We start from the raw sequence: 17,179 nt of genomic DNA, 5'->3' as shown, positions 1-17,179 counted from the left end.
ATCAGGTGAGAAGTAGTATGTGCCCTTTAGAGTAAATGGCAGTGCCTGCACCTGCATCAGCTCTGATGGCTGCAGCTGGTGGAGCCTTCAGCCACCCATGTGAGGTCTCAGTAGTACCATCCTGACACCTGTAGCTTTAATGTCACATTGAGGGGCCAGGGCATCATGGGACCTGAGAGAGCTGAGCCATTAGCTGACAAATGTACAGTGAAGGCTAGTTTATCAGGTTAATTATTGTGCCTGCTGTCCAGTGACTGAGAAAATGCGACATAGAATGGGTAAGCTCTGATGAGAGGGAGAGATGACAGGGACTAGAGAGAGCACGAGGCTCTGCCCCAGACGGTGGGGAGCCTCACAGGAGAGTCCTGAGCAAGACAGCAGGGAGATGAGATACTTAGGAGGATAGCAGAGAGTTAAAGAGAGAGAGAGAGAGCTAAGAAGATGGCAGAGGCAAATTCCTCAGCTGCTCAATTTTAAAGCCACAGACCTTAGAGCTGGAAGAAATCTTGGGGATCATCTAGTCCAACCCCTTCCTTATACAGCCCAGCGTTATTGATCACATCCAATGTGGCAGAGCCAAGGCTAAGACCAGATTCCCCCCACCAACAATTTTTCAGGCCAGTGATCTTTCTACCACCCTCCAGCCTGCCCCAAATACTGACCCCAATGCCCATGGAGTGAAGAATACCCTCTGGAACACTGTGAGCCTTCCTGAGGATTCTGATGACCACCTGTGTGAGCCACTCCAGCCAGACCTACCTTGTGTGAATAATGCTGGTCAACGATCCTTGCCAAGCCGAAATCCCCAATCTTGAGCACCAGGTCCTCAGTGCTGATGAAGATGTTGGCGGGCTTTAGGTCTCTGTGCAGCACGTTGGCGGAGTGGATGTACTTGAGCCCGCGTAGCAGCTGGTACATGAACAGCTTTGCATGCTCCTCTGTCAGCGTGCCCTGCTCCAGCAGGCGCGCCAGGTCTGTCTCCATGTACTCCTGGACGATGTAGGCCACGCTGAACTTGAACAGCTCACCCTGCAGGTCGGTGCCCTGGGGCCCCAGCACCTCGTGCACCTTCACAATGTTGTCGTGATCCAGGCGCCGGATTATCTTGATTTCCCGGAGTGCGTGCTTCATGCTGCGGGCATCGCTCAGGGCGATCTTCTTCACTGCCACCTTCCGGCAGGCCCTGCTGTCCATGGCTGACAGCACTAGCCCGTTGACGCCGAAGCCCAGGGGTTGGAAATCAACAAAGCGCCCACCAAGGTCATACCCATAGACGCTGGCGATGCAGTCGCCCTTCTCAGCCATTGTTGGCTCAGTGGTCTGGGTTTGCCCACGCAGTGAAGAGGCAATCAGGAAAGGCCAGGTCCCAGCTGGTAGCTTGCCCAGCATACCTCATTCTGTCAAATCGCAAAGCAGAGGGATGCTGTTCCTCCTGGGTGATGTCACTGACACCAGTTTTCTGGGGATGAGAAGGTCATATGTTCATGTTGACTGAGCTTTAGAAGTTGGCGGCTCAGACTGTTGGCCTGCATTGGTAGGGCTACTACCCACCACCTCCTACATATCCCGAATGCTCCCTGAAGCTTGGAATGCCTCATGCTTCTTTCAAACAGAGCATCTTCGGAGGAAAAGTATCATTATCTCGGCGAACATAAAGTTTCCTATAATGGAGCTCAAAGTAAAAGATGCAGAAACTCTCCCCTTTCAATTCTCTGTTAAAAGAGGTTCCTTCTCGCTGAAATGCAGGAGCTGTTTGCTGAACTGTGTTCTTTTACCTTAAGATGGTCCAAAGCTCTGTTGTACCACAGCCTCCAGCTGCCTAGCAGTCTCTGTGTCCCGAGCAGTACAAAGGAATCCTGTCCGTGAATTCAGGAGGCTTCTAGGGACTTCTTTCTACCTCTGTCAGCTCCCCTTTCTACCAGCTCATTTTAGATACTGAAAGCCAAGCTAGTCTGGTGAGCATGGGTAAAGAAAGCTGCAGAAGCCCCAGCACATTCATGAGCTCTACACCAAGTCGCACCTGAAGTCCCAATCCAAGGGAAGCTCAGCAGCCAGGCCAGGAGCCTCCAGAGGGGTCAGATGTGGGCAGCATCCTCTTCCACTCCTTCATCCGTGCCACCTGGAGTTAGACCGTGTTCCACTGGACTTAGAGAGGCCACAGGAGCACAGCATCTTTCAGACCGAGTTTCCTTCCCTGTCAACGAAATAACGTTGGGTAAATTTCCACACTCTGGCTTCCAACACCTTCCCACTTGCATGTCTTTTGTTAACCAGCCCAAGTGTTATTTGATCTGTCCAGCCAGCTGAAACACTGCTTGCTCAGGGGATTCCAGGCTTGGCACTGCCCAGCCACCCTCCTGCTGCGAGCAGTGCTCCCCTGCAAGAAGAGAGAAGACGGATTGATTTGATAAGACCGGCACGTGGTGCACCTTCGTGTGAATGCCTGCTCCTCAAAGGTGAATGTGTGCAAACCGTGGGTGGGAATTACCAGCTGTGACCTTTGCAAAACTCATCCATTATGCCCACCAAACACACACATCAGAACTAGCTCGGGAGGGTCAGAGTGAAACATAACTAGTTGTAGACAGAAAAGAAAGGATCAATCGTTTTGTTTTTCCACATGGGCCCCTTTTCTTCCTTCTTTTTGCAAATATCTTTGTATATTTTAAGAGAGAATTTGCCATGGACTGAGATTTAATTACATTTATATCCCTTCCTTTACATGTAGGTGGCATAAACACACATGCCAACCATATTACAAGGGAACTACATCGCCACTCATAAAAAAGGGGCTCTCTGCCCAGCAAACCACTGAACAGACTTCCAGTGCTACAACAGGATGGGCATGGTGAGCTGTACTCTGATTGATGGGACCCAGGTCTTTAAGGCAGTGAGTCCAATCAAAGTCTTACTCCCCCTTATGGCTGCTGACTCAAATTACAGGCATAGGACCCAAATGGGGAGAATAAAACAGCAAAATTAGCAATGTAAATTCAGACCACTTCTAAAGAGTGGCAGGTTTTCTAAGTTCATTAAGTCCATGGATACACAGAGAATGAACACTGTACTCAGCACAATTCTCATTGTATTGCAGGGTTCCCTATAGGGGCACTTTCAGATCTGAACTCTGTACAACACCGCAAATGATAAATGAAGTAAAACGACAGTCAGCTCAATACTCTGAAATTAAGGTGGCAAGCGAAGAGACACAGATGATTGGAAATAGGAGATAATCAGATCCCCTCTAAAAACTCTAAAAGAAAGAAATTTGTCGAGGGTCTGGAACACAGTAATTGCTCAACAGATGTTACTTGCTATTGTTGTTAAAAATTCCCTTACTTTTGAGTAAGATGTGCCTACAATTCTGATGAATTGCCAAATATAAAGCAATTCTCCTCCACACGTTTTCATTAGGCCCAACCACAAAGCGATCATAGGCTTACAGAATTTCAGATTGGGAAGCAATCTTACAGGTCAAGTCCAGTGGTCCTTAACTGGGTACTGCTCTCCTTGGTTCATTTAAGGGTCACGGGGCAGGGTCAGATTTGTAACCATCCTGCCAAGAATTCCCATGAGTAAATAACAGATCCACCCTGTTATGGACTAAATTGTGACCCCCACCCCACCCCGAAAATATGTATTGGAATCCTGACCCCTCTACCTATAGATGTAATCCTGCTTGGAAATAGGGTTTTCTTTGTTATTTTAATTAGACTGCACTCTAGTAGGGTGGGTTCTAAATCTAATCAGTTCTTAGTTACAAACACAGCAGATTAGACACAGAGATATGCACAGAAGCCATGTAAGGATCACCAAGATACCAAGAACACCTGTGGCTACTGACAAGGAAGGAATAGACAGGGCCAAGACCAGGGTCTTTTTGGATGTTTAGCCTCCAGAACTATGAGAAAATAAATCTCTGTTCTTTAAAGCCACCACTTGTGGTTTTTCTGTTACAGAAGCACTAGGAAATTAAGACACATCCCAAATGCCAACTGCACATCCACTAAGAAATGCTGACTGCGGTCCAGCCTCTCACTTTGCAGATGAGGGCACTGAGGCTCAGAGAGCTTTCCACATAGCTGGTGTCAATAAGCATGTGATGAATGAATAAATGGAGAACATTCACTCTGCTGACGCCTAGCCAGTCAGAGGCGGCACTGGGGCCATCCACCGAGTCACAGCCTAAGTCCTGTGCTAGTGAAGGCCACTGAATACCTAGCTCAGGGGAACAAAGAGCTGCCCCTGGTCTCCCTTCCGTCTCTCCTCTGACTACTGCAGCTGAAGTCAGGAGAAGCAATGACACGTTTTGCTTTATGAGGAGAGATGCTGAAACCCCCTTCCCTTTGCAGCTTTGGGTTGTAAATGGAGACAGGAATGAACACCTAAGCATGGAGGGGATGACCTCATAAGCAAGCTGGAAGCAGGATTTGCCAGAGATAAGCTGCAATGCAGATAATCTGTGAATAATTAGGAAGTGATTTATTTATTTTTAAAACTATTTCCTTTTCCTCTCATGAGGGAGGGACTATCTCCCGTTTGTGTGTGTGTCTGTACGTACGTGTCTGTCTGTCTGTCTGGCTCAGTGGCCTTTTCAAACCCAGGGAGTTTGTATTCACTGTCAGTTTTAGTGGGCAGGAACCATGTCACCTTGGAAGGCTTGATTCCAGCCACTCCAGCTTCCTCATGGGCCTCTAAATGCTCTCTTTTAACTCCCGTCTTGCTTCTTTGGGGCACCGTCCCAGTTCCTGAAATGTTCACCTGCTTTGGCGACACTTGTGAAAATCCTGCCGTCACCTGGATTCCAGACAGTCTCACCTCCTCTCTGAATGTCCCTGACCACCCAGTTCTTAGTGACATCTCCCTCCTTCCTAATCTCCTATAGCATTCATGTGTATACTTTATTAGGCATTTACTATACACTATCCTGGTGGTGCAGTGGTTAAGAGCTATGGCTGCGAACCAAAAGGTCGGCATTTCGGATCTACCAGTTGCTCCTTAGAAACCCTATGGGGTAGTTTTACTCTGTCCTATAGGGTCGCTGTGAGTTGGAATTGACTCGACGACAATAGGGTTTTGTTTGTTTGTTTTGTCTTATATACTAACCTATGCTCTTATTTAACTTTTTATACATGTCCAGCTCCCAACTAGACTTCAAGCTTCTTAAGTCCAGAGCACAAGGTAAAAACTAAACCAAGCCTGTTGCAATAGATTCGATTCCAACTCACAGTGACCCTATAGGACAGAGTAGAACTGCCTCATAAGGTTTCCAAGCAACAACTGGTGGATTCCAACTGCCAGTCTTTTGGTTAACAGCTGTATCTCTTAACCACTGTGCCACCAAGGCTCCAGAGCACAAGGTAAGTGCTTAGAAAATAACAGTGAAAAGGAAGTACCTGAGTTACATTTGGAGTCCCTGAGTGGTGCAAACACTTAAAATGCTCAGCTGCTAACTAAAAGGTTGGAGGTTCGAGTCCACTCAGAGGCACCTTGGAAGAAAAATCTGGTAATCTACTTCCAAAAAATTAGCCACTGAAAACTCTATGGAACATAGTTCTACTCTGACATGTGTGAAGTTGCTCTGAGTTGGGACTGACTTGACAGCAACCGGTTTTTTTCTTGCATGATATACTGAGGGCCCGGACCCACTGGTCCTGGGGTTCTCCCAGTGGGGCCTGACATCTAGATGTGCCCACTCGGGCAGAGGAGCAGGTATGGCTGCTCTGGGCATGAGGCAGTCTCTCAGAACAAAGTGCAGCCATTCTTCCATCAGAGGTGGTGGCTCAGAGCTGTTCTGAATCAGGCGTGATTTCAAACCCAGGGAGTTTGAATTCACTGTGCGAGGGTCGCCAGTTTAGCTGCGCTCAAATGACACCCAGCAAGAAGAATGCATGTAAATCTTACAAGCTCAGAGCTGGCTCCCACGATTCCTTGGCTAGGGTCATAATAAAGCACAGGAATGGAAATATCTGTCCCCCAGGACTCCAAACAATGGCACTTCATTGTTGCATCTGACTTCTCACTGACTCCCCAGCAACATATTGAGTCCAATTAATTATTCTCTTACTCATCCAGGCTTTTTACTTGTGGAGGCAAACCAGAGAGAAGATGGTGTGTGCCAACTGTCCCTTTCTGGGATTCCTGGGGCTCTGCTTTACAAATCTTCTTTGGAAAGTCTAAATTTAGACTCACCTCCCCTGCCTGCTCAGATCCTCCCAAAACTCACGCTGTTGACTTTCAGCAGGAGCTTCGGTCCCTAGTGAGGGGTTGACATTTCACAGATACTGCTTTCTTTCCTCTCCTGAACCCCACAAAATTTGCAGGAAATCCTTCTCAGGTGGGGCTGATATTTATAGTTGAATAGGCTGTGCACTCCACAAGTCTAGGAGGAGCCATTCCCATCACAGTCAGGTCTGTCTGACTCCAAAGCTCACGATCATAATCACTGTAGTCTATGTGAAAGCATCCTCTAGACCAGGGACTGGAAATTTTTCTGTAAAGGGTCAGAGAGTAAATATGTTAGGCTTTACAGGACATACAGTCTCTGCTGCAACTATTCAACACAACTACTTAACTCTGCCTTTGTAGCACAAAAACAGCAATAAATAATACCTAAATGAATGGTCCTGGCTGCGTTTCAACAAAACTTTATTTACAAAAACAGGCTGTCTTAGTCATCTAGTGCTGCTATAACAGAAATACTACAAGTGGATGGCTTTAACAAAGAGAAATTTCTTCTCTCACAGTCTAGCAGGCTACTACTTCAAATTGAGGCTGTCAGCTCTACGGGAAGGCTTTCTCTCTCTGTCGGGTTTGGACGAAGGTCCTTGTTATCAATCTTCCCCTGGACTAGGAGCTTCTCTGTGCAGGAACCCCAGGTCCAAAGGACATGCTCTGTTCCTGGCACTGCTGTCTTGGTGGTATGAGGTCCCCAATTCTCTGCTTGCTTCCTTTTCCTTTTACCTCTTGTAAGATAAATGGTGGTACAGGCCACACCCCAGGGAAATGTCCTTTACATTGGATCAGGGATGTGACCTGTCTGAGCAAGGGTGTTACATCCCACCCTAATCCTCTTGAGCCACAGGCAGAGATTATGATTTATAACACTAGGAAAATCACAAAATGGAGGACAACCACACATGGCCTAACCAAGCTGACACATATTTTTTGGGGACAATTCAATCCATTACACAGACAGTAGGGCAAATTTGATCTGGGGGCTGTGGTTTGCGTACCTCTATTCTAGATTGTACGGTGAACATCCTCCAGCTTCTTTGTAAGGAGGCACTGAAGTATAGTGTAACTCAGGCCCTTTCTCAGCTCTTCTTTCACCGTCCCCTCCCTCCTGGACTAGTCTTTCTGTTGCCCCTGATGGGGGCACTATTCCATGCCTTCCTCCCACTCCAGGCTTAGCAAAGCTCATCTGTAGGTTCTACTCCCTCAGGGCTGAGCTCTTTGCTTTTAGATAGCTACCTAATCTGAGCTGAAAGTCTCTTCTACTTCTGCAAGTCTATGGTACGTTAATATGGCTCCGCTCCCTAACCTTGCTTGCATTTTAACATAGGCCTTCTGGGGAAATGACCAAGATGACCATGAGGACAATGAAGATGAGGTAACGGCATATACAGAGGATTTACAATGTGCCAAAGACTTCACTTGATTATTTCAGTAGAGTCTCACAATAACCCTATGAGGCTGATATTATTTTACGAAGTTTACAGAGGGAAATGACTTGCCCAAAGTCACACCACTAGCAAGTGGTGAATCTGGGATTTGAACTCAGGTCTGCCTGACTCCAAAGACCATGCTTCTCATCACTATGACTCATTATCTTATTCAAGTGAGTGATTCTCACCAGGAACCATTGAGGCCCCCTGGGACTTCTCAGGTCCAGTGAAGAGAAAGTTTGGGGTTGGCACACCTGGTGGTATTTCTCAAATTAAAGCAAGAGGCAGCCACCTTTTCAGCCTGTGCTCAACCCCAGTGTGGAGACAACGGTTAGCAAGTCTATTTTATAGAATGAGAAACTGAGAAATAGAATATCGAAATGAGATTAACAGTTGAGAACAAACCGAAGATCAAACGACCGTTAGCCCTGCTTTCCAACCAGCCTTTCTCGTTTTCTCTGTGAACCTCAGATGTGCCAGAGCCTGTGGCCACAGGGACTGGCCATCCTGAAGCAGGGCTGAGCACTCACCCAGCTGCTGACATGCAGAGGCCCTGACCCATCTGGGCCTCACCTTGGAGGCAGCACTGGAGCTCCCAGAAATTAGGAGAAAAAGGTTTCCTGACCTCCCAACTTTTGAACTTAAGTATTTCTCAACCTCCCCAAGAGGTGAGCAAGCTGGCCTAGTTCACATGAAGTCATCTGCCCACACTGGGAAATCTGACTTCTTTGTGGAAACCAAGGTGCATGGGTAGGTTGCTGCTCCCCAGGTTGCCACCCATAGGCAGCATTTCCCAACCCTGTGCTTCTCTCAGGTCTGGGTGGCACACATGACTTGTGCTTGACTGCTAACCTAAAGGATGGCAGTTTGAACCCACCCAGCAGCACGACAGAAGAAAGGCCTGGTGATCTGCTCCCACAAAGATTACAGCTAAGAAAACTCTCTGGAGCAGTTCTACTCTGTAACACACGGGGTCGCCATGAGTCTGAATCAAGCTGATGGCAAGAGGTTTAGTTTGGGTTGTTTTGGTGCTTCTTTTGCCCCTACCACTGCCAGCATTCCCAATGGAGGTCCTGGGATAGCCCTTCACACACCGGCCATCAGGACGCCCACCAATCCAAGTTAAAAGAATCGCTTTGGTTAATTCTAAAATAAAAATATCTCGAGCAGAAGAGCCATGGACTGGTAGCAACCCTCAGGGCAGGCCACAAGTGAACATCCCCCACTTGGATGAGTGAGTCTGCAACGACTACAAACACCTTAACATCCCTGGTTTGGTTGAACGTATCCACCCCTAGGAGGCAGTGATTCCACCCACCCTAGCTTGTTTTCCTAAGAAGACCTTGGTTTCCCAGAGAACATGCCTGTGGGGACGCTGCTGCGTAAGAAACAGGATTGCCTTTACCTCTCTGAGTGGGAGTTAGAGAGGAGGCTATGAGTTGAAAGAAAAAAGTGAGAACAGGGAACATCAGACCCTGGGGGCTACCTCCTCCCCAATGAGCAAGCTTGAGGAGCTTTCAGTCTTTGCTTTTTCTTTTGAAAATTATGTAACCAGCCAGGAAGAACAGAACCTTTACAGGCCTCCCAACAGCACTAAAATAGCACAGAGAGAAATCCCGGCTGCCTCATTGGCGCTCCATCCCATCAGGGAGAAACTGGGGAAGGGGAGAAGCTAGGTCCCTGCGTTTTTGAAGCATGGATTCTGGTCACCACGGGAACAGCCCAGGCAGCTCAGAGGCACCTTCCCAGCCTGGGGCCTACTTTCCGGTTCACGAGCTGTGAGAGATGTGTGAGTGCCAGTGCTTAAATCCTTCCAATCTTAAGACTCCTACAACATTGGATGTTTTTAGATAGAAGGGGAAACTCCTCATTCTCTCTTTTTAAGGAAGGAAACCATGGATAGCAGATGTCAGCCTCTTTCACATCTAAATCAGTGTAAGTATGACCAGTGGTTCAATCAGGTGGGCCCTGTCTGGAGGCTTGCTGCCTTTCAGCTGTGTTGGCAAAGGGCAGAGACCACAGCTGGAGTCTACACTTCTCAGCGTTTGTGTCTTTAATTCTCCTGAGTTTGCTTTAGCGCCTACTGGATGGGTGCCCACTGGCTAATGTGTCTTCCCTGCATTCAGAGGCTCCTGTCTGTAAGCCCAGGTTTCACAAGCCACCGTGGGACAGCAAGGCATCCCTGGTCCTTTAAGGAGCTCCTGGTTTTCATGCCCTGGCCCTTCCTGCTGAGCTTCTGGCCCCATACACAGGACCACTTCCTCCCTCCCTGCAGGTCAGACTGTGGAGGGGTGCTTAAAGATTCCTGATTTGTGGCTAAAGAATACTTGTAGTTAAACTCATCTTGCTTTAAGACCAGAAATGGCAAATATGTATCATATGTACTACCTGCCATTACCCCATTTTGTACCAAGGCAGAACACTGCTAACCAACCATCACCTCTCTTTTCTGATGAGCCAGTACAATCAGAATCCTTCTCAAATAGCCCTCCAGAGGGCCTCTGCCAATTGGGTTTAAGTTCGCATTAACACTGTGAAGTAGGTGTAACCATCCCCCATTAGATGACTATACACAGCACCTGTCAAACAGAGCAGGTGTTCTACAGGTGACTGCGTTCTTCCTCTTCCTCCCATTTTACAGTTTAAATGACCTCCTCAAGGTCACATACTAGAAAGTAATAGCGTTTGGTTCCTAATCCAGCCTTGTCCCAACACCAGTGTGTTCTCTGCTGTATTCTTTGGTGACTTCCTGTTACAGAGACCCTCCTTCCCTTATCCTTCTTGTACTTGAGTGCTTGCTTTTGTTTCTCTGGCTTTCCCAGTTTCTTGGAGAAGAAGGCTTTACCATGCTCCACTAAGTCATCTTGGGGACTGACATCCTTTCTAAGCATCTCTAGCCTCATCTCATATTTTCCTTAACTGCCAGCCAAACAAAATCTCTTTCATTTCACTGAAAATGTCATGTTCTCCCTTGCCTCTGGGCCTTCATGCGTGTTGTTCCTTTTGTAGGGAAAATTTTCCCTCCTCTTCACCTGGCTAATCCTTACTTATCCTTTAGGCCTACATTTAAATGTCCCTTCCTCCAGGAAGCCTTCCCTGAGGTCTCCTTTTCTCTCCACACTAGCTTACCTGTTCCAGCTGTGTCACCTTATTCTCATCTCATGACAATGGCTCCCTTTCTGTTTCAGCTTAACTTGTCATCAGTGTTTGACTGGAAGCTCTGTGAGCACAGGGGCTCCTTCCATCATGTGTATCACTATACTCCAAGTACCCAACTCCTAACCTACTCAACAGTAAGTAATAATAAATATTTGGGCAGAACAAATGCACTAGAAAAAGCCCTACACTCCAGACCACCTTCCTCAAACTCAAATTTATATTAATTGCTTCTCCCTCCCTCCCCCAGTGCCAATCCTGTTAAAAATCCATTGTTGTCAAGTCAGTTCTGACTCACAGCAACCCCACAGGAAGAGGAGAATTGCCTCATTGGGTTTCCAAGGAGCGGCTGGTGGATTTGAACAGCTGACATTTTAGTTAGCAGCTGTAACTCGCCATAGCTCTCAATCACTGTGCCACCAGGCTCCAGGTGCCAATCAGGCTGAGAGTTTCTCAAGCCTTGTCTGATTCAAATCCTGGACTCGGTCCCTTTAAATGTCACAGAGTTCTGAACTTCCTGTCCCTGAGCCACTTCTCACCCAGTCACGCTGGCCCATTATCCAGCTAATGCATGTACATGGTCACCTCCCACTATTCCCACAGAGGCTAATCATTGACAGGGGTTGTGCTCCCAGGTAAAAAGTAATCATTCTTAGATAAGAAAAAATGTCCCCTCGCCTGCAGTAGTGTCACTAGGATTGGTGGTGTCACCCAGTGCAGTAACTCATGGTGTCACACCTCCCACCCCCCATGCCTGGACTGGCCCCACCCTGCTCCCTCCCCCCAACATAGGGCAGAGCCAGTGCAGTGCTGAGCCCCACCCTCCTCTCCCGCCCCCCACAGCTCCTCCCCTCTCCCACTGGCCAAGGTGGAGACCCTGCCCTCTGCCCAATGGTGGGTGCCATGGCCCAGCTGCTCACAACCTGACTGGTGGGTGACGGATGGGGGGAGGTGATGAGTTACCACACTGGGTGACAGGTGACACCAACTGCCACTGCCTTGGTGGCCCTTTTCCCAGCAGTGCCAGCCTGCCTGCCACCGCCACCACTGCCATAGACCCTGGGGTCATTTTGGTGTTACCCCCTCTCATAGTGTCACAGAGTGCAGTCTGCACACCACTGCCATCACCCTAGTGATGCCACTGGTTGCCTGGTCATTGCATCTCTGTGTTCACAAGTGACAGAAGAAGCGGTATTTCACAGCCCAGGTGACAGCAACCACCCCTGGACCACACGGAGCCAGGAGGCCTGTGCTCTAGTCCTGACACAGCCCACACATTGTGCCATCTCCAGCCAGGAGGAGTCTCCTCTCTGTGAGGGTCGACCCACGCTGCCCCACTGACTCACGGGGCTAACAACAGAGGCCAGCAATATGAACACACTTTCAAAAGTAAAAAGCACAAGTTGGAGATCATGACAGCAACCCAATAATACTAAAATGAACAACTTCCATATTACAGATCTCCCATTAACTGGGCTCTAGTTAGCTGCTGTGGAGTTGGCTCTTGACTCGTGGTGACCCCACGCACACTAGAACAAAATGCTGCCCAGTCCTGTGCCATCCCCATGATTAGTTGTATATTTGACTGTTGTGATCCATAGGGTTTTCAGTGGCTGATTTTCAAAAGTAGATCGCCAGGCCTTTCTTCCTATTTCATCTTGGTCTGGAAGCTCTGCTGACCCCCATTCAGCATCACAGCGACATGCAAGCCTCCACTGATAGGCAGGTGGAGGTTGCACATGAGCTGCACTGGCAGAGAATTGAACCTGCATCTCCCACATGGAGGACAAGAATTCTACCACTGAATCACCACTGCCCCAACTGCGCTCTAAACTCACTGCCTTCGAGTCGATCCTGACTCATAGCGACCCTACAGGGCAGAGTAGAACTGCCCCATAGGGTTCCCAAGGCTGTGATCTTTAAGGAAGTAGACCACCACATCTTTCTCCCGTGGAGTGGCTGGTGGGTTTGAACCACTGACCTCTCAGTTAGGAGCTGAGAGCTTTAACCACTATGCTACCAGGTCTCCTTAACTGGGTTCTAGGGGGTTGGAAACATTACCCTTTTAAATCCCTCAAGCAGATCTCTTAACACTCCTTCAAGAGTGAGTGGTCTTCACGTGGGAAGATTGGCCCAACAGCCATTGCACACATGTTCCAAGTCTTTTTGGCTGGGGACAAGTGGAGGGAATTTTAGGCTAAATTATCCCTATCCTCTTTTGTGATCCAGGGCACAACCAGCCTGAGGAAGGGGTGACCTGGAACATAACCAATCTCACCACCTGGCTACCCAAGTCCACGATGACAATCTCATTAGCTCTGTTCTAACTCACTATGTCCAACGCCCTCTTTCTGCTCTCCCCCGAGAGCCTGCCTCCTTCACTGAAAGGTGACTAGACGCTGAGAGTCAGGATGTGCCATAGAGATCACATCAAAGGAAGGTGACCCACTGGAGAGGAAAGGTGTGCTGCTGTGTGGTTGGTTTTTCATTTTCCCCCTTGTTCTCTCAGGAGATACCAGGGACTCTTGTTGGTCTCTTAGGAACCTGTAAGGGATTCCATACACAGATAGACCTCTTATGTCTTGATGGTCAGGGTCCCATGGGAGGCCATCAACCAAACTATACATGGACGGAGAGGGAGAGAAGTAATCAGCCTTCAGATTATGAGCTCCCTGGAGGGAGAAGAAGACAAAGAGGTGCAACGGCTCCACTGCCTAGGAGGGGAGTAGAGGAAGGTTGGGAAAGGAAGCCACGGAAGCAGTAGAGAGGGACCAGGGAGGTGGATGCTGGACTGACGAACCTGCCCTGCTGTGACCAGGGGTTCTTAGATAATCCTGGACAGTGACACTGGTATCCTGTCAAATGGCTTTTGTGCACTCTTCGCTGATTTGGTTTCATTTTAAGAAAGCTGACCATCCTGGCCTTCAGAAGTTAGATCAGTGCCAGGTCAGTTCACACAGTACAAACCAAGTCTCCCTCCACTGACCAATGAGGAAACTGAGGTCCAGAAAAGGGAAATGACTCTTCAAGGCCACTCAGAGAGCAAGGAGCAGGCTCCGTAGAATGCCCAGGCTGCCTTGCCCATCCAGGAGTTTCTTGGGTCGTAGGATAACCTAAAGTAGTAGGATGACCTTGGGCCACCCTCCATCCACCATGTGGGAAAGGGTCTCCTGACCCAGCTGGTAAAGAGTTGTGTGTGGTAAGGACTGGCTAGCTGCCAAGGAGCAGCTCTTCCTCCTCAAATAATCAGAGAATTATTCTGTGTCACAGAAAAAAGTCACATATGGACCATGTGGCAGCAGCTGTCAGCATTCCAAACTGGAGTCATCTTCCTTAACTGAGAGCAGAGCCAGAAGCCAGGCTTGTCCAGCAGGGAGGAGGAAGAGCGAGCAGGGAGGTGGCCGCTGGCCCCTTGAGGATGTTTGGGCTGGTGCCTAGCATGGTGTGGCCTGAGTAGGGACTGAGCCAGGGTTTGCTGAGTGAGGAGAGCTCCATTTTCATTTTAGTCTGAGGAGAGCTGCACCCCTAAAGGCCAGGAGTAAACAATGCCTCTGTCTGTTCAGGTGTGACCAGGACCGAGCACAAACCACAGGGAGGTGGGGAGTGTGATGTGCATGGATGGGAAGCCAGCACTCAGAATCCTGATGACACGAACCAAGGTGTAGGCCAGGTGGGAGAATAGGGCTGAAGAGGAGGGACTAGGGGAAGAGAAAGAGTGGTCAGGAAGGCAGAACGAGGGGAGAGAAGGGAAGAAGGGGAGAGAGGAGTGGAAGTGGTGGGAGCAAGGAGGGCGAGAGAGAAGGCCATGAGGCAATCTAGCCTCTACTCCCAGCAGTGGCTACTGCCTTCCTTCTGAGGTGCTCAACCATCATTAGCTCTTGGCACACAGGACCACCTTCACTGCACAGGAGATCAAGTCCCCAGTGCAGAAAATGCTGGAACTGCTGCCACAGCAGCAGCATGACCAAACCAATACAGCCTGTTAGCCTGACAAATGTAATCCTGCCAGCAGTCAAGAACTGCACAGTTCTCCCAGGCTTGCAGAGTCCTGAGGAAGGAACTGGATTTTACCTGCCCAGTGTGGTTAGCTGGGAGCACAGCTCAGAGCTGGCCCTGCTGCCAAGGCAGGGTGTGAGTGCCTGGCCAGCAAAGGCTGGATGGTGACGTAGGAAAGCATTCCTTTGCCTCTCCCTTTCTCTACATGCTCCAGATAACCGAACCTCAGGGTTTAATGAGTTCTGGAAAACCAGCACAAACCAGGCTTAGTCTTCTTGCAATGACCTGGGGCTCTCATGTGCTGGGAACAAGAGGAAGTCACCGGGTCTATGCAGGCGGCTGCCTGAGGAAGGTCTCAGCAAGCCTCAGGCTTATATATGGACCCAGCCTCCAAGCCACCCTTTGGGAAGAAGGGTCCTTTATAGGTACCGTATTTTTATGCAAATAATGCACATCTTCTAAGTTTGTTTGCCAACTGTGCCCTCCCCTGCCCCAGGGCCAACCATGCCCTCCCTTGCCCAGCACCATTATGCCAATTTTTTTACAAGTTGCTGTTAAAAAAATTAGCATATCGAGATTATAAAAATACCTCCAGAGGGAGGGTGAGGTTGGCAAACAAATGTAGAAGGCACGTGTTATTTGTGTAAAACGTGGTGCTACCCTCATTCCAGTGCCCACAGGGCCAGGGCAATGGGGCTCAAAGGAGCAGGTAAGGCAGGTGACTCCATATGCCTCACAGACAGAGTGTCCCTTAGGAACAGGAGGGAAGAGGTGAAGGCTGGGTAGTGAGAAGGGCTGACTGGATCAGGTCAGCATAAGCTGGAGGGAGCTGCCTCTCCCAGTACTGGCCACTTCTCACTTGGAGTGAGCAAAGTCAGATGACTAGGCAGAAGGCAGGGCCATGGAATAGGCAGACTGCTCACTGAGGGTGGTGGGAGAGGGCAGAACCCCTACTCTCCAGAGCTAACCTTCTGGGCAGAAAGAAGGTTGCTTTGAGAGCAAGGCTTTATATTGCCAAAATCGTTTCCTTTTTTCAAGTAGCAGTGCAAATTGTTTTTAGTTCTGAATCTGTTTTAACCACCGAATTTGCAAATTAGGATCCCAAGTGTGGGCAGACATAGAGTCTTGGGACAATTCTGGAAGCCTGGCCTCAGAAGGCCTGCAGAGAAATACAGTGTGGGTATTATACAAGGTTTAGCCAAGCGTTCCTGGAAGATCTCTGATCAACCGGAGCTGAGATGGGGTATGCTAAACCCAAAGCCTATACCATCCCTCCAATTTAGTTTTATAAAGCAAGTATTTCTTTAAATGGGGTGGGGGGAGGCAGTGGTGGTTCAGTGGTAGAATTCTCGACTTCCATGGGGAAGACCCAGGTTCAATTTCTGGCTAAGCACCTCATGTGCAGCCACCCCCTACCTGTCAGCGGGGGCTTGCATGTTGTTATGATGCTTAACAGGTTTCAGCAGAGCTTCCAGACTAAGACAGACTAGGAAAAAAGGCTAGGCGATCTACTTCCAAAAGTCAGCCAATGAAAACCCAGTGGATCACAATGGTCTGACCCCGTTGTGCACGGGGTCACCATGAGCCAGGGGCCAACTCAAGGGCAACTAACAACAATAAGTTCTTTAAAACAAAACACTGGCTTTGACAGTGATCTCTTTTGACCCTGAGGATCATTTTGTTCTGTCTTTGATATAACCGCAGAAAGGGATCAAGTGCCAGCTCTAACCCTCTGCTCATCCAGACTCCAAGGATCTAAGATTCCCTCTGATTTCTTCTGAGCTGTGGGAAAAGGTGATTGGGAGGCAGGCCTGGGAAAATTCTGGTGTCCTTTTGCTCCCTGTGCCTCTGCTTGGGGTGTTCTCAGGTGGACTTGTTCTTTCTCTTTCCAGCCCCTTCCAAGGCCTCGTTATGAGCCCACCTCCTAGGGAAAACGTCGTGAGGAGGGTTTCCAGAGGGAACTGGGTTAGGTGGTGGTGAGGGAGGGGAGGCAAATATTGGAGTCTGTTCCCTTTCTTCATCCATATTGCCTCTTAGCTTAACTCTTGGGGTCTCTTAATGGCCAGATTCTGCATCTTGCCACCTCTCTGCTTTGTCCCCCTTGCAGCAGCAGGGGGCAAGCACCATTCACTTTTGCTTCCCTGCAGCTGAGGGCACTGGAGGGTCCATGGCATCCCTCAATGATTCATTTACAATAAATGAATGACTAACGTCCCAACAGCCCCCAGTGCTCTCTGCCTCCTTCCTGCACCCTCTCCAATCCATCCTCCTTTCTGTATCCAATTATCCCAAAAACACATCTGATCACTTCATGCTTCTATTTTGTCATAGTTCTCCACTGCCCAGAGGTTAAAGCCCCA

At 48.9% G+C, this 17,179-nt stretch overlaps 1 protein-coding gene across 3 annotated transcripts in view; it reads right to left on the bottom strand.

The window, feature by feature from the left end:
• Positions 1 to 17,179, bottom strand: part of MAPK4 (mitogen-activated protein kinase 4) — a 176,112-nt gene that overhangs the window by 56,164 nt on the left and 102,769 nt on the right. For 2 of the 3 annotated variants that reach the window (XM_049901077.1, XM_049901079.1), the window contains exon 2: positions 760 to 2,194. In XM_049901077.1, the coding sequence (XP_049757034.1) occupies positions 760 to 1,389 (630 nt within the window). In that variant the 5' untranslated portion in view covers positions 1,390 to 2,194. Of the gene's footprint in view, positions 1 to 759; positions 2,328 to 17,179 lie in introns of those variants that run through there. The other variant, XM_049901078.1, reaches the window with a different exon arrangement.

This window comes from Elephas maximus, chromosome 11 (genome assembly GCF_024166365.1).
Source record: "Elephas maximus indicus isolate mEleMax1 chromosome 11, mEleMax1 primary haplotype, whole genome shotgun sequence".
Lineage (NCBI taxonomy): Eukaryota > Metazoa > Chordata > Mammalia > Proboscidea > Elephantidae > Elephas > Elephas maximus.
This window is presented reverse-complemented; position numbering and strand designations above follow the sequence as displayed.